This window comes from Manacus vitellinus, unplaced genomic scaffold (assembly GCF_001715985.3).
Source record: "Manacus vitellinus isolate BGI_N305 unplaced genomic scaffold, ASM171598v3 scaffold_5_pilon, whole genome shotgun sequence".
NCBI classification, from domain to species: Eukaryota; Metazoa; Chordata; class Aves; order Passeriformes; family Pipridae; genus Manacus; species Manacus vitellinus.
The window spans coordinates 40,730,678-40,754,734 of record NW_021940682.1 but is presented as its reverse complement, the minus strand read 5'-3'; the positions used below and the strand labels follow the sequence as shown (position 1 = coordinate 40,754,734).

Below are 24,057 nucleotides of genomic sequence, written 5' to 3'. Positions count from 1 at the left end.
AAGGAGACTGCAGTGCAAGCTGTTGACTTTGGTGAATTATTTTGTAAAATTGTCCAGAAGAGATAAGAAAGAATTGGATGAGAAGAAGAACTCAAACTAAAAGAAAAGATGTTGGACATATTCCATAGTGTCAGCTGCCATCACACCGTCATGATGGGAGTAACCAATTTATTTATTGATATTGGAGGTGCCTTCATAATGTATGTTCCAGTAGCAGGTTCTGAATACTAAAATGACAAAGCACCAGTCTCTTATGGGTTCACACTTTCAGATGTTGGTCTCCACAACTGTGTAAATTCAGAGTGAGAAAGTGTTGGCTCCTTTCACCCTCTGAGGTATTGCTCCACTTTAAAACCATGAAGGTTCCGACCACATTTCACCTGGCCCTTCTCTGATAGTGGCCAACAGCAAGTATAGGGAAGAATACAAGAACATGTAGCATTTTTCCCACATAACTTCATAAAAACACTTGGCCTTCACCCAGAAACTTCCCTCAGATTGCAAGTACAGCATATTAGCATTACTATGAGATGGGTTTGCTATGATGATGTTATGAAATTAACAGCCTGAGTCCTCTAAACCCATTTTTCATGTATGACACCCACTCAGTCAATTTTGGGCTGAATATGGCATGTTATGAAAGGGTTTGTTATTATTCCAGTTTAGAGGTTTTCCACAAAAAGAGTAGTAAGTCAGGGTATTTAAATGGTCAGAAAGGAAAACCACGGAGCTCTATGGCAGAAATGAATTTATTTATAAGTTATGAAATCCAAAGTTATCCTTAAATACAAATAACATTAAAGTAAACACAAAACTTGTACCAAAGAAACAGGAGAATGATTAAATGAACAAGGTCATGCTGGAATCATGTGAATAGAAATCATGATTTTCTGTAATTATTCACTTACATTTAAAGTAAAACTAGGCCCTTACCCCTGCAATTTACAATACACAAGGAATCCAGAACTCTTGCCCCAAATTGTTGACAATCTGTTGTTTATTGTGACTCCTATGGGCTTAGTTTTAAAAATCTACGTCCAAATAAACCAGGATAAAATATTATTTTCTAATATTTTTCATTCAGTTGGCTTTTCCAATGCTCCGGTGACCATATCAGAATGTTTAAGCAACCTGTGTGACATATGTAAAAATATCTGAGTCATGAATATGCTAAATTTCATTCCAAAGAAAATCTATTCTCCAGGGACTTTGAGTTCAGCGTGGGTTAATAGGTAATCATGAAGATCAGAAGACTTATCCTTAATTCCTGATTGATTTAGATGCTTTAATAAAATATTGTTAATTTTCTTCAGCTCTTCTATGTTCTTCTTTTCAGATAGTAGTCTGCTTGATATTTGGTCCATCTTGTTTCTAGTTTGAACTTGAAAAGGAAAATGTACCACATTAAATTGGTAACATTTAAGTCAAGAGCATCACTACCCTCACTTGCATTCCTGTGAGAGTTTGTAGGGAATTATGGTGAACAAAAATATTAACCAGGAAAACAACTGCAGAACCTAATGATAAGAAGTTATATATTTGATAGGTTTACCTGCTCACTACATTCTTTAATTGTTTATTTTCTGTTTTGGGGTTTTTTTCACTTTAGTGCAGTGTAATAAAATAAACTATGGCTCAGATAATTCTGCAGTCTTCAGGAGCATATCTATTCCATTAGTTTCCCCAGGAAAATGTCTTATTTAGGAGCTCCAAGATCCTATTTGTGGTCAGTATGTGCATGCATTTCTCTAAAAGTACAATTACTGCACTAATTGTATCACAGGAGCAAAAAAAAAAAGCAAAGCAAACTACAGCCACATCACTGGATTTCTTAATCTTTTAAATTAAAGGAAAATTCTTGCAAGGACTGGCATTTGGAGGCCAGCCTCCTCAGCAAACAAATGTGCCAGAGCTATTTTTGTTTAGGCCTTCTGAAGTTAACAGAATTTACCCATGGGTTTTGCAGCTTAAGTCTAATAGTGTCAACGCTAAATGAATCTATGTATGTGGATTGCAAACATAATCTCAGATTATACAACATAACATATATAAACTGAAACACCACTGGAAATCAGTTTCAAAAACCACAGGCCTCCACCAACCTGAGCCCAAGCAAAGTGTTTTAATTCCTGTAAGAAGGCTTTTCACTGTTACTTTATCATTCTTTTACTAGAGTAGCACGTTACTCATTTTTCTACACCAGGGCTCTACTTCAGGCAGCTCCCTATTAAATAAATCTGAAATTCAAGTATAAGGTATTTCAGTTAGGATTTTACAATCACGTCACTTAAAATCTACTTTGCGTTCTTTACTTGTCTTATATTCCATTCTTTGAGTGCCTGTAAGAAAATTTAGTTAGCGTTAGAATTTCCCGTTCAAAAAGGAAAATTATGATTTTTGCTGTGTTCCAGTAAATTCCCCACTACAGGATATAAGAAATCTTGGTTTTGCATGGATTCCAATTCATACAAAATAGACTTTTAAATCAAAATAATGCACCTCATATTCTGTTCAATACTATTACTCAGAAAGCCCCATGATGACAAGGGCTCCATAAACCATATTCACTTGCAGCCATGTGTTTCACTAAGCCCACCCCATCAGTCCTAACGAAGTGGAACAGTAATGATGTCTACAGGCTCAATTCTACATGCAAATCTTCATATACGTTATCTAATTTTTTTTTCCTTATTTTTGAGATTTTCTTAGTTCCAAACAAACTTCCAGTCAGTACTTAGATGACAACCCTCAGGACCTCCTTCAGGTAGCCTGATTTAAGTGTTACTCTGAGTGTAATTCCAGTTTCAGTGGAATGACACCAATACTGAGTTTTATCTGTAAAGGAGTGAAAGGCACATTGTCAAAGTACCTCACTGCCATACAATCACCTTTAAATTTAAATTTCATTTCAAGTCAGCATTTTTAGCAACACAGTATAAGCCCCCTGATCTAAAGTCTTCACAGCTGCTGAAGAATAAAATTGTGCCTTTTAGCTCAGAGAGTGAGTTGTTTGCCTGTGCTTGTGCCCCCAGGACCAGGACCCACTGCCCATAAGCAGCCAAAGCCTTTGACCATGCAAATACAGCAGTAGCATGTCATAAGGTGGCATGACATGTATCATCAAAGTTCTTTTTCCCATTGGCTCTACATTTTTAAGAACCAGTCTTTGGTTTACTTACTTATGAAGAATATTACAAATGAAACAAGTGCCAAACTGATGATCAAAGTAAGAATAAAAGTGATGAAGAACAAACACTGATTTCCTGTGTTGCTCCCTGCCATGTTTTCTCCAGTGCCACCAGCGTTCTCCTCCTCATCTGTTAAGAGATGACAAATCGTTTGGTGATAAAGTTTGCTAAGGTTGGTTAAGATAAACATGACAAAATGCTTCTGGCTTCATGAAATGATGCAGAATACATTATAATTTTGGCCAACAGATTTTATTTCCAGTGATATTGCATGAGAAGGAAAGAAACCAACTTTATGTATTCATCTTGAATTTGGAAATATAAAAACTAATACATCTGTTATAACTGCTAGAACATATTCAAGAAAAATATTTCTGTTGATGAAATACACTGTTTTGTTGAAGTTGACCTGTTTTATGGTTCAGAGTTTTACAGCTGTTTTACATGTACAAAGGCTGCAATGAAGTTTCTATCCAAAGGCTTTCTAAGGGCTTGAATGGACTTAACTTTTCAGAAGAGATGAGAGAAAAATTTATATTGAAAACCAAGGTATGGATTCATCCTACACATTCATCCTCTGGATTTGCTTCTTTTTCTCTTTGATAATAGAAGTATATCTGGGATGATTAATCTTCCAAACTAAGCACCTCAGTTAAGCTCCTGATGTTGGATAGGATAAATGTAGGTCTTGACTGTCTTTAGGATTTGTTGCTTTCCTTCCAGTAAATAATGAGGTACCTATTCTCCCAGTTGCCAAGAATTGAACAGACTTTCATATGGAATACATATGTCATCCTTTAAGCATGGGAAGAATGAGGGGAAAATAGGAAAAGCAGCTGCAATGGTGCCCTCAAATCAGCTCGACAAGCCAGTTTATTGCTATTTAAAGAATATGTTGTGTATAGGGAAAGTAAGTAGTTTCTCTCATAGAAACAGTTGCAATCAAATGTGAGTTGGCAATAAAGCCCAAAGATAACAAGTGAACACCATGTGGAAATTCATGTGAATATAAAAATTTTATACTTGAGATAGATTCATTTAATGTCAAGTTTACATACTACTGTAACTACTTACTAAGATTTAGTTTTATTTTCTGTTTGGGGGGAGGAGGAAGCTAATGGAATTTCATTTTCATGTCAGTCTCATATATGCTAAAATTACATGCAAAATACTATAATTTATCCTCCTGTAATTGCTGTTTTCTGAAAGGGAGAATAGCATGTGCATCTGTGAAAAATATATTTCTAAATTGTGTACTTGTTTATTTGTGGTGGAAGTCTCTGAGGTCTTTGCAACTGAGCCTGTAGCAATAGAACTGAGGGAAGGTTGCATATGCCATTATGGCACTATAATAATGACCCAACCTGAGGCTGAGCAATCCACTGAGCTAGTAGAAGATCTCTGGGAGTATCTCTAATTTTCTGTATTGTGTTTAACACACTCCTGCCTCTGAGTAAGCTGGAATGTTTTCATATTTGGGTTTTGAGGTTCTATTGTTATTCCCTTAGCATTCATAACAAATGCACCATATAGTAAGTGCCTGCACCAATATTGCTTTCTAATCAGAATAATAAGGAAGGGTGGGGCCTGCTACTGCTGCTTGTCAAGCATACTAAGCTATCAATAGAGGTCTCAAAAATGGTCTAAGCTCCGCCTAATGAGTGCTTCTTACTATTTCATCAGGCTGAACATCCCAGACTGCAGTGTTGTGTGGAATTGGTGAACACACATTCTTGCCAAACAGCAAACAGTGGGAACATTTAATCATCTAAAACATAAAGACATTACTGTTTTGCTCTTACTGATGCAGTCAAAATGTATATACAGTTTAAATAGCTTTTTACATCTCTCTGTTTTTCTGGCAAGAGAACCAGAATTTTACGCTGCTGAATAAGGCAGGTAAGGACTGTGAAAAAGTGATTTTATGTATTTAATTGTTGAGATAAGATATCTACAGAATCTCCAAGCTTAAAAAGTATTTTAAAAGAATAATCCTAGAAGGAGCCAAAGCACTTTACAAATTTATGAATAAAATACATATTAGGCTACCTTTATTTACTGCTGAAATATAGGGAGGAGCATGCATGCAATTATTCCAGAGAACCATATATGATTCCACAGAACCTTGTATATTTACCTGAAAAGTAAACAATACTGTCCAATAAAAATTGCAAAAGAGAGTGAAACAGTTACACCAAAAGGAGTTTCTTTGACATTAAAACCAAGGTATGCCATTGTCTCATTTTTTACTTACAGAGTGTCAATATCAAGATAATCTGCATATGAGAATTAAGTACTTTATGTCTAACATAGTTGCATTAAATGCAGAAACCAACACCTAATGCAACCTAGTTGCATTAGGAAAATATAGAGGACTTGGAAACAGATGTAAGGAGAAGGCATTTAAGTCCCATACCAAGAAGCATGATTAAGTTATGGCCATTTGAAACTAATTTCATAGTTGTTGATCTCTAGATTTCTTCAGCCAAATTTGCCATTATAATAAGGGAAATAAAAGCAGATTCAAATATTGTTATGTGGAATGCTGCTGAAGAGCTCCAGGTTTTAAGATATTTTCAGGTCACAAAGAACTGAAATATATTGTAGTTATCACGAGTAAAAATATTCTTGTTAATTAATTTAATAAATAATATTAAACCAGTAGAAGTGTAGGAGCCATACCTGAAACTGTAAGTAAAGAAAGTCTGTGAAGTAAAATGCTTAAAAGTGTCATGGGATATTTCAGATAACTGGTCTGAGTCTCTAGGAGATGTATCTTAAAGGAATGAACAGAAATTCTCTGGTACTTCTATTGCCATGTGTGAATTTTAGTGCTTGGAAAGAGTTACAATGCTATTTATCTAGTAGGTGTATGTTGAGCATTACTAGAGACATTATCCTGCAAGGGATCACCTCATAAACCCCAGTGGAGATGGAAAATAAGTTCAGGCTTGACAGTGAATCCCTAGCAAAATGCAAGGATTTTCAAGAACCTAATAACTTAAATACTCAGCAGGGAATCATTATCTGATCTGTCTAAATTAGGCCATTTTCAATCTTTTTCTTACATTATTTTCAGTAAAGAGCTTGACATACGTATTGGCCTGTTGTAATCAGTGACACATAATGTGGATTGTGTATATGGAAAACCATAGAGCATAACCTATCATACCTACCTAGTGAATGCTGGGATTCATCTGGACAAACATTTAGTTTGTTTAGGTTGTTTAAGGAATCAACTACATAAAGCTTTCCTTCTTCATGCGTATCAGGCAGGTTAATTTCCAAGGAAGGCCTCTCCATTGTACCTAAGGTAAAATAATTTAAAAGGTAATTTAACACATGGATATGGGAAATAACTGGTAACAGCTGGTGTCCTGTTCTAAGGAAACACTGAGCAGCCTAAACAACCCTTAAAATAAAGGAATTTGAAGGACCAGCACACTTACTTGAAGGGAAGGATAACTCAGTACATAGCACTTGTTTATTCTTGGAGATCTTTGATGAATATAGCATTTAATTTCTACACTGTGCTTGTGCACATGTGTATACTTATGCATACATACACATATGCATGTGTGTGGGGAAAGAGAGAGAAAAATCAGCCTGATTGGCTCCAGCATTGATTTGAATGGTACTCACTCAGTTGTATAACCCTTTGGTTTGGTGAGGTAAGAGGTAGGGTGAGATTCTGACAACAGTGAAAGACAAACCTTCACTGACAGGAAGGATGTCACTCAGGTCCTCTGCTTTCAGCATCAAATAATTTAGAGATAAGACAGAGAAATCAGGTATGGGTATACGAGATAAGCAGCAAGAATATCTGTCTGCTTATACACCGTAGAATAATATTGTGAAGTTATTATTTGTGAAAAATGGAACAGAAAAATTAGTCTTCTAAACTGGACAAATTCTGGACAAAGGTTGATGGCAAAGCCTTTTCTTCAGACTAATACTCCTTGTTTTAAAAAAAGCACTGGATGAGGCCCAAACTGCAAAAACAGTTTCTCTGTAGAGTCTGGGTGCATGAACTCAGTGAATGATTTTTTACACAAATACAGTTTAAAGGAATAATATATATAGAAAAGAAGCAATACCTAAGGAGGCTCCTCTGTGAATTGCACATTATTCCTTATCAGCCTTTTGGTTTTCTTTATGCAACTCTGATTCCAAAAATGCCTCCTAGAAACAAACAACAGTTCTAGCCATAAGGAGATGCAGATGCTCTAAGTAGGCAGGTTTGACTACACTTGTCACTGAAAACTCCCTCTGTAATTACTGAAGAAAAATACATTCCTCCAGGTAATATTCCTCTTATTCTAAGATACATCTTTTTGAACTTAGAATTGCAGCCTAAATGTATCTTTTTCTTGCCAGTGAATGTAAGGGGGGGAGCTCACAGAGACTAGTTTAGATTTGTAGTAGAATACATCTTACCATTTAGTATTTTATCAAAGCTCCCAAGTTCAGTTTTACCTGCCAACATAAATCAGCACTTCACGGGATGCAAACCTCTTATTGATGAAGGCTGTTAAGCACCTAAGGGTGATTTCTGAATCCTAGATGGGTTGAACTGCCCTCCTGATGTGCTTGAGCTTTCTTTCCTTCTCCGAACAGTACAGAACACAGTGTGACCAGATTCCTAATATAGCACTTAAATTAAAAACCTAAATTCTGAGAAATAAAGCCCTGAGTGTTTGCCTCAATAAGTCTGAAGACTAAGCACTTAAAGCACTCTTGACAATGGGGCTTGTTCTTCTGCTAGTGGAGGTTGACAGGACTACATGGATACTTTCATATTTCTGTTTAATAGCATGTAAGAACAGATTACAGCTTATTTTTTTACTCTGTTCAGACCTGTTGCTTCAAAATATAAAGAAAAGGTAGAAAAGCTGGCATAGTAGGGGTTAGCCTTACCTAGCATATGACGTTTAGGTGTGCAGCAGTAACTTCAGGACAGATGGCTGTGTCCACTGTCCTTCCTCTGGAAAATTACGTGGTGCCAGGCAGCACAGTCTGTGAACCACGTTCCCCCCAGCACTGGCTCTGCTCTGCTCTCTCCCCACGTGCACATCCGTAGCCAACTGCAATCACTACGGAGCCCTGCATTTGAACAGCATGCTGGAAGTTACCACCCTGTGCACAAAGGCTTTCGGTTATTTTTAGCTTCTGAAGAGCAGTTGTTTCTCTTGGGTATTTTGATTAGTACCTCCCTGCAACTTCAGGGAAGACTCTTCTTAACAACTTGAGCTGTAATAAGATTCATTAGTGGTACGAATTATATGTTTCTGCATTTACTGTTGATTTTTAAGCATTTGTGCATGTAACCACAGGGAAGATAACCATTATTAATGCAACAAAGTTTATACTAGATTTGTTTGATTCCATTGACATGACAAACAAAGGAGAAAGGATACATACATCAGTGTCACTGGCCAAAAGTATTGATTATTTTCCCAACAAACTAATGTAAACACTGAGGTTTTGAGATTCACTTTATCTTGTACTTAAAGACTTTTTCTCCAATCCAACTTTTAAATTTCTTTTTAAGCTGTTGTGGTAAAATTAGAACGCAGAATGAGAACACACGGAAAATGCTTCACAGAAAAAAAAATAAAATCTAAAAGGTTAAAAACTAGCAGAATGAAACATTACTTACAACATAATTATATTCAGTTAATGTGCCAGTATGGAAGAAATCAGCCAGTGAAAATCACATGAAGAAAACTTGTTCTGCAGTTCTTCTCTCTACTTTTAGACCCATAGGAACCTGTTGAGTCCTGCAGGACCCATAAAGACAGCTATGAAACAGACTGCCCCTTTCAGTCTATATTTAGCATTCAACTTGGCTAAGTGTACTGACTTCACAATATAGAACTGCTAAAAAAGAAATCAGCACATACACAGCTCTTTTTTATTATATTGGAGTCATGATAATATCCTATCATGGAGAATGAGGTTTGTTACTAATGATCAATATTTCACTGACCTTTCGGTTAGTGCCAAACCTTTTAGGTTTAATGCCTGTTTAAAACTCATTTGCTATGCAGAAGAGTCATATCTATGACACTAGCTATGAGCAACCAGTTTGCTATGCAGAAGAGTCATATCTACAGTATTGTAGTCATGAGTATTTTAAAGGCATATACTAGAAAAACCAAGGTCTTTTCCTCCTTCTCCCATATGCCTTACAAATTCAAGTGGGACATTATCACGGAGTGGACTAATTTATATGCCATCCTTAGTTGTTTAGAGATTAAATTCTGAGGAAGTGTTGGTGAGTACTGTAATTGCTCCTTTGCCAACAGTTCTTTTGATCACTTTTTTCCTTGCTGATGTTGCAGAAGGTAATGTTACAGCATGCTGCACTGACAGGCAGCTGATGCTTACACAGAGGGACTGCAGCTCAAAATAATAAATCCTTTCTAAAGCCATTCTATGTCTAAAATTCTGAACTCCTTTAAACTGACAATAAACACATCTTTCAGGAAACCGAGAGAACAAACCTGACTTATAGGTCCTCTGTGAAGCTCTGCCGCTGCCCAGTCTGAGTAGCTGGGCCAGCAACACAGATGTAACAGCTCACTACTTTTCTGTGGGAGTCTCCAAGAAGTCCTTCCTCTAAATAAGGATCTGCAAGCCAGAAAAAAATCCCCTCACTTCCATTCCCAAAAGAGTCCTGACACCAACATAACTGTAAGACAAGGACCCAGGCCTCTCCAGTTTTAAGCTTGAAAAGGTCTACAAACCCATCCGATCTCTGCAGGGCAGCAAAACAGCCTGTCTTTCCTCCAACATCTCCTGGAAGCCATCCTGGTCGCTATGGTTGGCAGCTACTGTGTAACAGGGGAAAGGGCAAGCACATGCTTGGCCACCTGCCAGGAACTGCTGTAGAAATACTGGACAGGAAACTATCTAAAGTGTTCCTTTACATGGGCAAAGGATGCCAAAGGTGACTACCCAGAAGCCACAGGAGAGGCCAGGGAACAGTTTAACTCAAAGGGGACAGACTTGGTCTGGGCACACACAAGCAGACAGCTGCTTCTAGTTCAAGGATCAGAAGTTTCTTCTTCACTTGTGTGACACTGACAACACTTGTTCATCATACTGCAGATTTCAGTTGAAGACCTTGATTTGGAGTCAGTGATCAGTTTTGTAAGCCAAGCAAGTTGTTACATAATTGATTATCTGAGGGGAAAAAAGGATAACTTAGAAGGTAAAACTCATTTGTCTATACAAATTTTCTGGAATAGGTTCTGCTGTAACCAGAAACTTGAAGGAGGGAGGACAAACAAACAAAAAAAACCAAACCCCCCTGAAGAAAACAAACCCAAAACCAACCAACTAACCAACAAACCACCCCACCCCAAACCAAACTTTCCCTTATCAGAGCAAGCAGCAGTTCTCAGGGGCTGGTGAGGTTTTTTGATGCAAGGTTTACTTCCTCTGCTGATAGCCTGACCTACCATTTTGAGAATGTAGTAGAGGAACAGCTTTCAACATTACAAACACAGGGGAGCTGGAAGGGCCTCCTGTAAGATAAGGGACGAGGTCTTTTGCAACACCAGAACTAGAAAACATTTGGCTATTACAAAAACAGTGACAAATGAGGAGTAGGCTGTTGTGCAAGACCACATGCAAGTAAGATACACCTTTGAAACACAGCAAGAAAGACCGTCATGTAGCATCTACTAAACCTCTGAGACTAACACAACCACGTCTGAATGGGCAAAAAACCAAAGCCATCTGTTTCAGCCTTTAGGTTTTGCTGTTGTTGCAGCTTTTCAATCATGAAATAATCACTTTTACACAGAGCGCAACCAGTGAGAAACATCTTTATTGCAAAAATTAAATATCCAATTTCAGAACACAAAAATCTTGCTTTTGTTTTAAATTGAGGCAAGTATTTGTCATTCACTACTTGTCTGTCAGTAGAGGTTATTAAACTTCATAGTCCCTGTCAGGATAAAATCATAGAAACATAAAAATTTCTTTGTCCATCTGCCATTGAAGAGTTAAAAAGTTACTCAATTTCACACAAATATGGTTATCTTTTCATATTAGCACATTCTTACCAAAACACTTGATCCATAAAGTAATTTACCTTTATATGAAGAATCCAATCTGACTACAGTTATCCACCCCATTTAACATTTCAGTTAAAATATATTCAACCTTTGGAGCAACTGGTGGCTAATGCAAATGATATAATGTATCCCTGCTCCAAATGTTACATCAATATATATACAGTGTATATGCAATGAAGCAACAACATGCATTATTATATTTACAGACTTTACATAACATCCTTGTGCACAAGTGCAAACTATGACTACAGAAGTTAAAAATTCATTTAAATGTTACAAATTTATTTTACTTATGAAAATTGAACCCCATTGAAAATGAGATCTAGAAAAATTCCCCCACATCTGCTCTTTTATCACGACATTTACTTCTAGCCTTTGTCCGAGCCTTGAATGCTGCAGAGTTGTACAAGTGCTACAAAATAAAAAAAGAAAAATTTATTACAGATGTTCATAAGGCTTATGCTCTTCAGAGATTTTTCATGTTACAAAACAGATGAAAATATCTTTTTATTAATTTTTGAAGTAAATTGGTAGACTTTCAGAAATTTATAGCATACTACCCTTGAACCAAAGGCTGATTCATTTTCATACATATATATACACATTTAAAAGAAACTTGGTTTGTATAAGAAAGGCTGAGCTACAAGCAATTCTGGAAGCCTGCCAGTTTTGAACATCATACAGATACAATGTAGGTTAAATTCACCCCTAGATTAAACCTGGTAGCACCATTGCTCAAATTATATGCAGGATGAGTACATTCACAAGCAATAGACCAAAGTCATCCTCCTAGTGTCCATTTTACACCGCAGAGTTTGGGATACTGTCTTTATAAAGACTCTGTTTCCATGGTTTCCTGTAGGTCCCTCCCTGAAAACCTGCAGCTGTCAAAAGAGACCAAGTTTCACATGTGTGGAGTGTGAATCTGGTACCAATCAGCAACCATGTGAACCTTCAGACCCTTGGGAGAAGCAGTAGCAGACACATGCCCAGTGGAAAACCTAACTAAGAGCTCAAAGGCACATACAAACAAGGTTGGGTTTCATTCAGGACAATGAGGCATTGATAGAACTAAAGCAACAAGTTTAACGACAACAGCTTCTGAAGTGCAGCAGAAATGTATCAGTGCATGAAGCAAAGAAAATTCATTAAGGTGCAATAACCTACCCTTTCAAAACGGGATATCTTCATTGTTTTAAGAGTGGCAGCATCTAGCATTACTGGTGGACCGAGCTCAAACACATTCCGAAGGAAGTCATTTGACTAAACAAGAAACACAAACAATCAATTTCTCCTCTAATTATCAAGTCTCCAAAGTTGACTACTGTTAAATATGAAGTATTCCAGTAAGAAATAGTAGGATTTGTGTCAACTTGCTGCTGTTTTTTGCAATTACGTCAAGAGCACTTCCTCTTTCAATCAGAATAAGGTTAAGAACAAAAACTGCCCCCTTGAGAAGGCAGAGAGAACTCCCCCTGCCTCTATTGATTTTTTTGTCCCAGCAAATGAGGCAACTGTTCTGTTCTACACCAGATCAGGCAGCTGAACACTGATCCATATGTTTTTGCAACACAGCAGTTTTAAAATAAAAGTAGTATTTGAAAAAACTGAAAAAGGTGCTACATGCCTGCTGCAAGTCCCATAAAAATGCAAGTGACACTGGACCAAGAACTTTAACCCCATGATTATCAGAGCAATTTGGGAGCATATATTACTAAGGTATATACGTAGCAGAAACAGGAACTGTAAACAGATGACTAGTAAACAAGCAGTTCCCAGAACAGAGATAAGGACTTATCTCTTCTCTTCTGGAATGCTCTCATCATTGGGGTGCAAATTGTGTTCACTATTTTTGACTGAAACTTTGCCTTCCTTCTACAGGCTCAAAAGGGAAGGGTGGAGGCATGCAGCTTTATAGCAGCCAGATGACCACACCACTCTGCTGAAAGAAAGCATAAGGATTCAGCAAAAACTCTGAAGCTAAAAAGATATCCAGCTTAAATCTCTTACTTCTTGGAGAAGTCAACTGCTAACCCAGCTACAACTCCGAAGCAGCTCACCCAGACAGTTCTGGCTCACCACAGTTATTTCTTTAAATGCTATCTTTTAACACTCCAAATGCAAAGCTCATCATTTCACTAAGTTCTACTCAGGATTTTGTAGTTCAGTCTGAATTACATCAAAGAAGCCAGATAGTAAAGAAGAGTCTGAGCATGTGTCCAAGACCAGCTCACCTGCAAATGATATTGCATTCCCGACCCCAGGATCTCCTTGAATGTATCATAAGTTTGTTTTTTAACCCAGCAATCAATATACATGCGCTCAGGTCCAAACTTAACCATCTCTGTAGGAAAGTCACGCTCCTATCCAAAAATCAAAGGAAACAACACATATAATTTTAATTTAAACATTGTTTTTTACTAGGAATTTTATAGATCTCAGGGAACTTTATTTTCATTGATAAATTGGGCACACTAAAAAACTTTCCACACAACATAATATGCATATACTAAAGATTGTATTTGTTCATAAAAATGGAAGCACACCTGAAGTTAAATCTCATGTAAAACTTGAAGCTGATATTCAAGTTAGAAAGCATTTTTTAAAAGAAAACCCCTTAACTTTCATCTTTAAAATTACTTTAAGAATTAAGACCTATCTCCAGAAAAAACAGTTCTGAGTGCAGCAGTCACCTTTAAGTCAATCTGTAAGCCTCATTTAGTCCCCATCTTACAAGTATGAGGAGCTACATTTGGGACAACGGAATGTAACAAGTGCTAACAGATGACTCAGATTCCTCTACAGGCAGAATCTTAAATGTGACTTCAAATCCTGCCAAGCATTCTCCTTCGCTATCAAGTTGTCTAACTATTCTGAATATCAACTAATATTTATTTGCTCTTACCCATACAGAAGTGAAATAATTATCTGACAAGCAAAAATAAAAATCAAGTTCCAGAGGTGTAAGATAACAAGATAACTAACCATGACAGCAAGTTTTAGAGTTGTCTTAGAGGCTTACTCAGTTATGTCACTAATTAAGTATTTTTAGCATCTTGCTTTGTGTGTTATTCGCATAATCTGGATATGCAAACACAGAAGATTATGGTACTACACTTAGGACAACAACTCCCCCTCTCATTCACGAACGCTTCTATGGCCCCTGACAGGTATCACTTGTGATATACCTTACTAAGTTACTTTTTGTCTATTAAGCACAACAGTCAGTAAGATTTTACAATAGATCTTTTCACAGAATTCAGGACACTATTTGGATGTCATACAAAGTTTTCTATGAAAAAAATTCTGCTCGTGGTGTAAAATAAAAGAGAATTTAGTATTTACAGTGCAATGTTTAGCCTTCTTTAAAGAAAAAGAGACCTTCTCTATATGAAAGTCAAGGTTGGAGCAAAACGATTACTTTTTGTTCTAATATTCCTAAAAAAAAGCAGTTCTATTTCACACAAGTGATCAGAATTTGAAATCTCATTTCAAATTTTCCCTCTTGTTTTCTGAAATAGTAATACTGTTTGATAATAAAACTTTTTCCCTAAATTGTATTGCCATACTACATACTGGACTGTAACTAAAACAAAAGAATCACCTCAACGGCCCGTAGAACGTCTCTGAAGACAGACCGCTGCTTTCTTTTATCCACTTTGGCCCGGTGCTTGTTTCCATCAGTAGCCAGAGCTCTTAGTTTCTCTGTTAGAAGGTCCATATCTTCATAAAAGAAATCCTAGTTTAAAAAAAAAAAAAAAAAAGGTGTTTTTTTTTTGGTTGGTTGGTTTTGATTTTATTTTGGTTTGGTTTAGGGTTTTTTTTGTTTTGTTTTTTTAGTTTCTAGCTTAAACCTCTTCCTCTGCAAATAAGAAAATGGATCTCCAAATTTTGGGCACGTAGATCTCTACAGCCTCTTACTTTGTTATTTCAAGGAACAGAAATGGCACTCCTGTAGTTCCATTTGCAGTGTTTAAGCCAGTAAGAACAAAGTCACAGCACCCAGTTTACCAAGAAGGGCACTAACGAAGTCAACGTTGGTAGTCAGAGCCACATGAAACTGTACAGCTCCTTCACTGTGCGTATACACCTGTAAATCTGTTCTGCTCCATAATTCCAAGACACTCAAACTGAACCTGCCTGCCACTCCTGACAAGCTGAGGGCACTTCAATATTATTAGCACACAATTCATGCTGCTGGAGACAGATTGTGAAATACCATTAGACTGATGGTAAGGAGTATTTAGCTATAAGTCTTGTATGGAATGGGAAATTAGAAGCAGGTTTTTTTTAGAAAATGTTTAATAAAACATTTGAAGTAAATGGTAATAAATTAGTGTTATTCATTATATTTAGTATTTAATATGTAGTTTATACATATAAAGAAATATTTTCTTTCCCCTATTTACTAATTTAGCAGTAGTTCAAATAGATTAACAAGAATGTATGTAAACTTATTTAAAAACAAGTTTTTGCCTTTTTTTTTTTTAAATCTGAATGTTTTGTCATGTCAACTAAATAGGGCAAGTTTACTGTATGCTTTTTGAAAGGAACTGGTCAAAGGCAAAACACAGTAAACATTTTTAACCTGCGCTGACTGTTAAGGATCCAATGAGAAAAATTTGTAATGATTAAAGGGGCATTTCCTCAATGGAACAGAAGTAGTTTGTAGTGAATAGGCTCGTTTGTTAGTGCATTTAAAGATTTTAGTTACTTGCAGTCAGCTTGACCAAATAAAGGATCAAGTTGCAATCTCCCTTTAGTTTTCTTTCAGAGTTGACTTCCATAGTCAAGAGACTCAAATCCCCACTGTCTGCAGTTACACAAAAGCCTCAACGTATTGTTTTGGATTATGCAGTGCTAGGTTTGCCATGATTCCTATCTCAATTGGAGTTATCTTTTCACTTTAGACAGTGTTCTGGCAAAGCACAGCAGCCTTGATCAAGTTAGGAGCCATTAGGCAGCTCTCCCAAGCTGTGCCATGACTTAAGTGGAAGGAGGTTGTTTCCTTCAGAGCTGTCAAGAAAACAGTTTGGAAATTAATGAGGCATATGGAAGAATGCAAAGGCAAGTTTAGCTGTGTATGAGGAAATATCAAGCAGCTTTCATCTAATCCAACTCAAAAGCAAACCCCAAGAAATCTCAGATGTATTAATATTGGTATCTGTGCAAAATTTGTGCAAATCTTTTTAAAGTCCCCCCTCTTAAAATGACTGCCTAGTCTTTAATTGACTAAAATAGTCACAAACACTGTGAAACCATCCAGAAATACAAGTTATTCTTCTCAAGTTACCTAAATAAGGATACTGAAAAAACAATACTTAAGTCAACACGTCTTCCACCTAATGACAGAATTTTAGCTGTGAGAACAGAATTGTGCAGGTTGTCAATTACTTGAATGTGTCTGCACAAGCATCTGGTGAGTGTTCCCACTACAGTAAACAATACTGTTTTATTCTGAAATCTCTCTTGGGATTTCTTAATGTTTTAAAAGCTCGTATTGAATTTACATTTTAAATCTTGCACTCCACATTTCTAGTTGCTATTCAGTACTATTTGATGTGTTTTGTTTCACTGGCCCTGTTTTGCAACATAGAAGTTAGTGTAAAAATGACAGCTGAATTGCTGTGAATCAGTGCTATACCCACTTAGATTGGGGCAGACTCACTTAAAAGAACAAACCAGGGAATTGTCTGCCACTTGTGGAGATCCAGGGTGCTATGTAACACAGGTTAAATATTATGTCTCGTCATCATCCCAATGCAAGAAAATTTAGCTGCTGACATCTACTTACAGCATCTGTTTCACGTGCCAGTTCAAACAGAAGGGCTAATGTTTCTCCAGCAGCTATTCTCATGTTGAGATCATCACAAGACAGCAGACTTGGAAGTTTATGCAAGTGCCTAAGGAGTAAGTCATATTCCATTAAGGTGTAAATTTTGTTAACACCATTTCATTGCATATAAACAGTACTACAAATTCTGTTTTCCAAGAAAGATACTCACATTTCAATTTTCTTCTTCACTTCATTCATCGGACAGATAGTCAACAACAGTGTCCATGCTAAGAGAGCACTGATGTGAAGCACAGTATTATGGGTACTTGATACACCATTAGTATCTCTATCTCGCTGATAGGCCTTTGTGAAGATGTTTTCTAGGCATTCCATAGTAGAGTACAGTTCCTGAACAAGGGAAAAATATAATGGAAGTGGCTTAAGATTCACAAATTTTCATCTTGTCAACTTATTAAATTAAAAAAGTGTATTTATCCTCACCGTTATGTCATCGGTGACAATGAAACAGCAAATCCCTAAGCAGGTTGCACACTAGACACAAAAGAAAAAAGTGTCAGTATTTGACATAAGTGTTACAATGGACAAAACCTTCAAACTTGGACCTTTGAAATTTAACATCTGGAATAATGTAAACTTGACATTAAGACTTTAGCAGAGTATAAAAGCCTGCAACTCTGTTAATTCAGCTGCTTTGTAATACTTATCTCCCAATTCCCATCTACACTCAGGATGATTTTATAGCTGTTACTCTAGCAAGCTTTCACTTTTCATGTATTATTATTTAATATAGCTTCCAAAGCCCTTGAAAGAGCTATACATAGCACTGCTTTCACCAAATTATTTTAAATCTCACTAGGATTCATTACTAGAAAGTATGATGACAAACAGTAATGGACATATGATATTTATTCACAGCTGTGGGAAATATTTTCCCTTCCTGACAACTATTACAATCAAATGGCATGAAAACTCTGAACTGCAAGAGCCTTTCCTTGAACTTTGCAACTTCTACTGCAAGGTCCTACCCATCTCTTCCCTATCCTCAATATTCTACTCCAATTCCTCTTGCAAAGAGTATGGAAAAAAATGTTCGAAGGTCATGTTTACACTAACCACAAAGGACTCAAAATGACATTTAAACAGGACAAGCTTTAATAGCTTTTGTTTGTTTGTAGAACTAATTGCTGTTGAACCAGTTCTACCTTCTCTTGCAGCTGACAGGATCTATTGAAACATAGATTGAGTACAATAGAGTAGCCACCCATTTAATGATAAAGGCAAGTTGGAAAATACTAGTTAAATCTCTAAAGTTTTTAAAAAACTCAGCTCTTGGCAAGAGCTTTAGACTGTCTTCACTAAACATTTCAAGCATACCACTGATGTATGGATGAGATGACTGGGCAAAAAACTCAAAATACTTTTGGTAGTACAGTACAAATGTACAAGTGTATTACGTATGTAGTCCCAGCTGTGCTACATGTGATTTTATCAAAAATAAATATAATTGCTTAAGTAATATTCCTGGGCTGTTAAAGAATAAAATTAAACTTTAAGAATAAAATAAAAATAATACAGGAAGGATACATTAATCAGTGGGTAAACTTAAATTTTTTTTTTCCTATAGGACCTCAACATCAGCCCTCAAGAACTGCAGAAAGGAGACTACAATACAGTGAGTTCAGACACTTGTCAAAGTAGTACACTGAACAGCTTTTTAAGAAGGTAACCAAGCTGAAGAAGAGAATCATGTTCAACCTTCAGGTGGGACTTTTTAAGTCAGTGAAAACCGCTACATATCATTCAGAGCATATGTCAACACTGTGAGTACACACTAGTGTGGTAACCTTTAGTTCTGGATTACACAACAGTGAGCTGGTCAAAAGCAGCCCTCTGTCCCTGCCTGGCAAATAAACATTTCATACTTACAGCCTGTCTGGCTTGGATACTGGCTGTTCCGTCACAGACAATCTTCTTCAGAACTGGACCAAGAGTCTTAAAAATCTCCTCACTTTCAATTCCTGACCCCATCTGCACACACAGAAGACAGGCCAGTCCGGCAGCTGCACACTGTTCGTCACTCTTACCTGGAGATTAACACACTATAATGAGCAATCACCTTCTGCGTTGCTTTCTTCCTTTAACATTTAAAGATCGTAGCATGAAAGCTTGCAAGTGGAAATTCAGAGACTAATAGTTACAAGATAATTTCAGTTCATTTTCTAGGACAGTTAAAATATGACACCTAAATTTCAAAAAGGAATGTTAACTAAATTATTAAGCACTCTATAAAGTACTAGAGAAGCCTCACAGTCTAAATTCCTTTTAAGCAATGTGCTATTTCATAAGGATTATTGCTTTCTATAGCAAGCATGTTCATTACCTTTCTTTATGCAGCGCTCAATGCTATCAGTTAGAGTCATTCTCCTTTCCATGATAAATTCATAGAGTATTTTAGAAGAAAAAGCACTTTTCAGACTTTCAAGGGCTGCTTGTCTTGTCTTTGCACTGTTAGAAGAGAAAAGGAAGACTTCCTGAAATCAGCACACATCAGTTAAACCTTGCCTTTGTTTTATGGCAGTTTATATTTGTCTGCTCCCAATAGCAGAGAAACCCACACAAGTACAATGACATAGGAAATGCTACAAGTTGCCTCCTTACTCAAGGACAGCAAAACTTAGTTTGGAGACAGAGTTCACAGCAGCACACCAGGCTAGAAATAAAGTCACTCTACTTCAAGCTATTAGGAAAGTCTAACTCATCCAAAAACTCCATGGAGGGAAAAAGGTCTTTTCAGATCCAGAAGTCCTCACTAGCATGAAATAATCCTAACCTCAGTAAGCATGTAAAAACATTTGATGTGTATTTCCCTTATTAAATCAGAGGAAGCCAGCAAACAATTTATGAAAGCGTTTCTTCAAAGCAGATTATACCTCTTGTCCAATGTAAGATCAATAAATCCCTTCAATTTATATTCTAAGTCCTCTTGAGTGGCTTCTTCATCAACTTCAGGCCCTAATCCAGAAGAAATAATTTCATTAGCCGGCACAGTAGTTCCAACACAATGTTTTTAACACTGAGAAACCAGTTTAACACAGACAACAGCTACATAATTGCTCAGTATTATGGAAGCTCAATGGTATTAATCCTACTACATCAAACCGCCACCCAAAATACTTTTATAAAGACTGCCTTGTTGATACATCTGTGCTGTTTCTCTGTCTGCTCCTTACATGTGCCAAGAATGTATGGCAAAAAGAGTCAGATCTTACAAAAATTTGCTCCAGCTCATGACCATCAGTCAATCCTGTCAGCAACATGTTTTCATCCACTCCACTACACCTACTCCCGGAGTACAGTGGCATGCCCACTGCTGATGCAGTGAGTATTGTCAAAGCAGCCTGTCCTATATGGCATCGCTTTAGAAGCCTCTGTGACATGAGCTCAGCTAAGAGTGGCAAGTATTCCCAGGGAAGGCTCCCTGCCTTATCTCTCTGTATCAGGCTTTCAGGTCTCCTCCTCCCAGGAAAAGGACATTAGAGCAGTCCCGGTTGCAGAGATGGTAAAAGAGACAATGCACAAATCTAGTTCACAACAGGCAAACGTGACTGTTCCCATCCTAAACTCTTCTGCAGTTCCTACTGCCTCGACTTTTATGAAAATCAATGTCTTATAATGCACCTTAAAATTCTTATTGTCTCTATGTCAGAACTGTATAATACTAATAGAAAGGAGCCTCGTGAAACCTGGAGTATATTTTTACAAAACAAAAACAAACTAGACTAACAATCACACAATGTTAATGGAATGTCACTATTTTGCTACTGCTATTTACAGTCTAGTACTTAAACCACTAAGTCAACTCAGGTTTTATATTTTTACAAAGATGGATAAATGAAAGAATTTACCATCCTCAGTGAAGCTAGCAGGATCACTGAAGCCACTGCAGTGACTCATAGTTTCAATTGAAGCATCTTCATCACTAAAAGGCTGCACATTTCTGGGCTGACCACCTTAAGGAAAGATGAATACAATAGTTTGGTCATTTTTCATACGGAAAAGAAAGATCTGAACACCAAATGTAGAACAGAACTCTCCCAGCAGATTCACTCTCCCTGATCCAATCACAGAAACAACACTTCTGTCCTCTGCTGATTCCCTTACTCTCACCTATTCTGAAGGCTAAGTTGGCTGTGTTCTGGAAGACCAGTTGTGAATGGTGGGGAAGGACCCACTTAGTACCGATCCAATTCCTATTCCAGATATAGGTCCAATTCCCACTCTAGATTTAGCATCTTTCTACAATCAACTTCAAGGTAATGCAATTTACTGTGACAGTGCTTTAAAAATAGGTCTACATTAATTCAACTGTCAGGACAAGCTACTTAAAAAACTGCCATACAATCTTCAGTTTTTAATTTTGAGGAACTTCAAGACAGTAGAAGTTAAACATTTAGGCAATCATACATTACCAGGTTCAATGCAGGATTTATGGGACTAAGTTTAGTACGTGCAGCATCAGCAACGTGCAACTTCTTTAATACTGAATTACAAATACGAGTCAGAACATCAAATGCTTCAACAAGGGATAAAAGTTTTCCCCTTTGGGACCAAGAAGGTCTTGGTGTGGTATCTTCAAACTTTTTGAAGAAAGTAGTATTATTTTTACCAGTAGTCATCCCTACAACTTTTTATATCTGTTATTTGTCCAACAGCTACCAAAAGTCATTTACTCTGAACTCCATTCTTCCAGTTATTTTTTTGTGGCACAACTGATTCTAAATTATTTACGAAGGCAGCATCACAGAGCTTGCCACCTTCAGGACTACCAAGACCCCAAGAAACTATTTTTATGCTTTTTGGTTGGATCAGTGTCCAAGCACTCTCAAATTAAATCACACACCAAATGTTTTGCTGCTTTTAGCCATATCCACCTGTATCACTGACCATAACCCAAGAGAAAAACACCAGTCAACGCATGAACGAAGAAATTTGGAAGCTCACAGTTCCAGCACGGCCACCTTCTTGTTTGATGTCTACTGATATCAACTGATATCTACTGATATCAAACAGGGAAGTTCAGTGGGAGAAGTGGCAAGAATGACAGCAAGCCCATCACAGACTAAAATAAAAGGAGCTGCAGAAACACCTTGTGAATAGCACTGGATACTAGAGATTGATGCTGCTCACGGCTATGGTAGCCCGAAGTAAAATTTCTCACCACTCCATAAAACCTCCATTCTGCCCCGGCAGCAGCACCTCCGCTACGCACATTCCCAATCTGCACGAAGATCGTTTATTTTACAATATCCTATTTTAAGCTAAGAACAAGGAGGGGGGGTTGGAGATACAGCAGCGTTTCGGGGCACAACGGCACGGTCTCCCCGCGCTTTGCCGCCGCGGGCCCTAGGCCGCTGCTCGGGGCGCTCTCGCCGCCGCCGGCGCAGGGCGCCGCGCCGGCTTTGTCCCCCCGGCGCTATTGCGCACGGTGCGTGATGTGCGCGCGTTTCCGGGGCTCGGCTCCTGTCAACCCGCCCGGCCCGGGCGCAGCTCCGGGCGGCCCCCGCCCGTCCTCTGCTCACCCACCCCCACAGGAGCCGGGAACGCCCAGACCAGGGCCGGAACCGCTATAGGCACGGGAAACCGCCGGCTGGACCCCGCGCCCCTGCCCGCCCGGCAACGCTCACCGGCTCCGCGCTGGTGGTTGCTCCCTCGCTCTTAGGCTGGGGCATGGTTCGCAGCGGCAGAACTCGGCTCGGCTGGCTCCCGCGGCCCCTCGCCGGTCTCGGACTCTCTGCTCCCCCCCCGCCCGGGAATGAGCGACAATCAGCCGATGGAAGAGCAGGAGCGCTTTTTACTCCAACGCCTCTGCGAGGCCGACTTCGCGGTCCGGGGCAGCGGGGGTGACTGGCGAGAGCAGGCGGAGGGAGAACCGGCGGCGAAGGCAGAAATCCCCGTGGAGGCCCGTGAGCGGAGTCGATGCATCTTTCTCCTCTCAGACACCCGGGCTAAAGGCGCGGAGGAAGGCGCCGGACACTTTTATAGCGCCCGCGCCTGCGGGGGCGGTTGCCGGGCGCCGCCGCAGCCAAGGGCGGGCGCTGCGACGGCGCGCGGGTGACTCAGCCGCGCGAGCTCGTGACGTGCGCGCGCTGCTGCCCAGTGCGGCTGCGCCGCGGACGTCAGCGGCCCGCCTCGCGCACCAACGCCGCGGTGACGCCGGAGCGGCGGGCCGGCGCCAGCTCGGGGCCGGGGGGGTGCGGGGCCGTGCTGGGGGCGGGCGGGGCTACCCCGGGGTCGTCGGGATACGCGTCCCGCACGGAGACTTGAGGGCCGCTGGCAACGGGAAGTGTGCTGTGCGGGGCCGTGGCCGGCACTGCTCTTCGTGTAGGGCTGACGGCGAACGCCGGAAGGGTTCACAGAATCACGGAACAGTTCGGGTTGGAAGTAATCTCTAGAGATCATCCGGTCCAAGCCTTCTGCCAAGGCAGGGTCACCTCGAGCAGGTTACACAGGGACGCGTCCAGGTGGGGTTGGAATGTCCCTGGAGAGGGAGACTCCATGACCTCCCTGGGCAGCCTGTTCAGTGCTCTACCACCTTCAGTGTAAAGTTCTCATGTTGAGATGAAACTTAGAAGCTGTGTTTTGAAGCTGTGTTTTAGTTTATTGCCGTTGCTCCTCATGCTGTTGCTGGGCACCACTGAAAAGAGTCTGGCACCCACGTTTGAAATATTTGTGTGCATTAATGAGATCCCCTCTCAGTCTTCTCCAGGCTAAACAAGGCCCAGCTCCTGCAGTCTCCCTATTAAGAGAGATGCTTCAGACCCATATTCATCTTTGTGGCCTCTGCTGGGCTTGCACCAGTAGCTCCTTCTCTTTCTTGTACTGAGGAGCCCAGAACCACTGTGTAATTTTCACTTAAAAACAGATATGCAGGATAGATGCCTTACTTCTTCACAACAGATTTCCTCCCACATACAGAAATGGGTTT

At 39.0% G+C, this 24,057-nt stretch overlaps 2 protein-coding genes across 7 annotated transcripts; both read right to left on the bottom strand.

The window, feature by feature from the left end:
- Positions 1-731: 731 nt before the first annotated feature.
- On the bottom strand, positions 732-10,541 carry LSMEM1 (leucine rich single-pass membrane protein 1). 5 transcript variants are annotated; one of them, XM_018080436.2, is made up of 7 exons: positions 9,938-10,541; positions 9,695-9,821; positions 8,848-8,968; positions 8,106-8,291; positions 6,365-6,496; positions 3,180-3,317; positions 732-1,381 (listed from the first exon to the last, which is right to left on the bottom strand). In XM_018080436.2, the coding sequence occupies exons 4-7, from the start codon at positions 8,110-8,112 to the stop codon at positions 1,194-1,196; spliced, it is 465 nt and encodes a 154-aa protein (XP_017935925.1). In that variant the 5' UTR covers positions 8,113-8,291; positions 8,848-8,968; positions 9,695-9,821; positions 9,938-10,541; the 3' UTR covers positions 732-1,193. The 5 variants fall into 5 exon arrangements, with proteins under 5 accessions (XP_017935925.1, XP_008930733.1, XP_017935926.1 ...); XM_008932485.3 differs by lacking the exon at positions 8,106-8,291; XM_018080437.2 differs by lacking the exon at positions 8,848-8,968.
- A 450-nt stretch (positions 10,542-10,991) lies between these two features.
- On the bottom strand, positions 10,992-23,098 carry IFRD1 (interferon related developmental regulator 1). 2 transcript variants are annotated; one of them, XM_018080435.2, is made up of 12 exons: positions 22,757-23,098; positions 20,978-21,082; positions 20,003-20,084; positions 19,453-19,577; positions 18,999-19,156; positions 17,553-17,603; positions 17,281-17,459; positions 17,070-17,178; positions 14,880-15,014; positions 13,510-13,638; positions 12,443-12,538; positions 10,992-11,687 (listed from the first exon to the last, which is right to left on the bottom strand). In XM_018080435.2, the coding sequence occupies exons 2-12, from the start codon at positions 21,024-21,026 to the stop codon at positions 11,598-11,600; spliced, it is 1,203 nt and encodes a 400-aa protein (XP_017935924.1). In that variant the 5' UTR covers positions 21,027-21,082; positions 22,757-23,098; the 3' UTR covers positions 10,992-11,597. The 2 variants fall into 2 exon arrangements, with proteins under 2 accessions (XP_017935924.1, XP_017935923.1); XM_018080434.3 differs by lacking the exon at positions 22,757-23,098 and adding an exon at positions 22,291-22,376.
- Between the last annotated feature and the right edge of the window lie 959 nt (positions 23,099-24,057).

Bases quoted from the DNA above. Each gene is read 5' to 3' on its own strand.
- IFRD1 (XM_018080434.3), bottom strand. The intron at 19,157-19,452 runs GTAATGAACATG...GTTAATCTCCAG, and splicing joins TGAGCGCTGCATAAAGAAAG to GTAAGAGTGACGAACAGTGT. The intron at 13,639-14,879 runs GTGATTCTTTTG...ATTTTTGGATAG, and splicing joins ACGTTCTACGGGCCGTTGAG to GAGCGTGACTTTCCTACAGA.
- LSMEM1 (XM_018080436.2), bottom strand. The intron at 3,318-6,364 runs GTAGGTATGATA...ATCTCTTAACAG, and splicing joins TGAATCCCAGCATTCACTAG to ATGAGGAGGAGAACGCTGGT. The intron at 1,382-3,179 runs GTAAGTAAACCA...TTCCTTTTCAAG, and splicing joins ATTTGTAATATTCTTCATAA to TTCAAACTAGAAACAAGATG.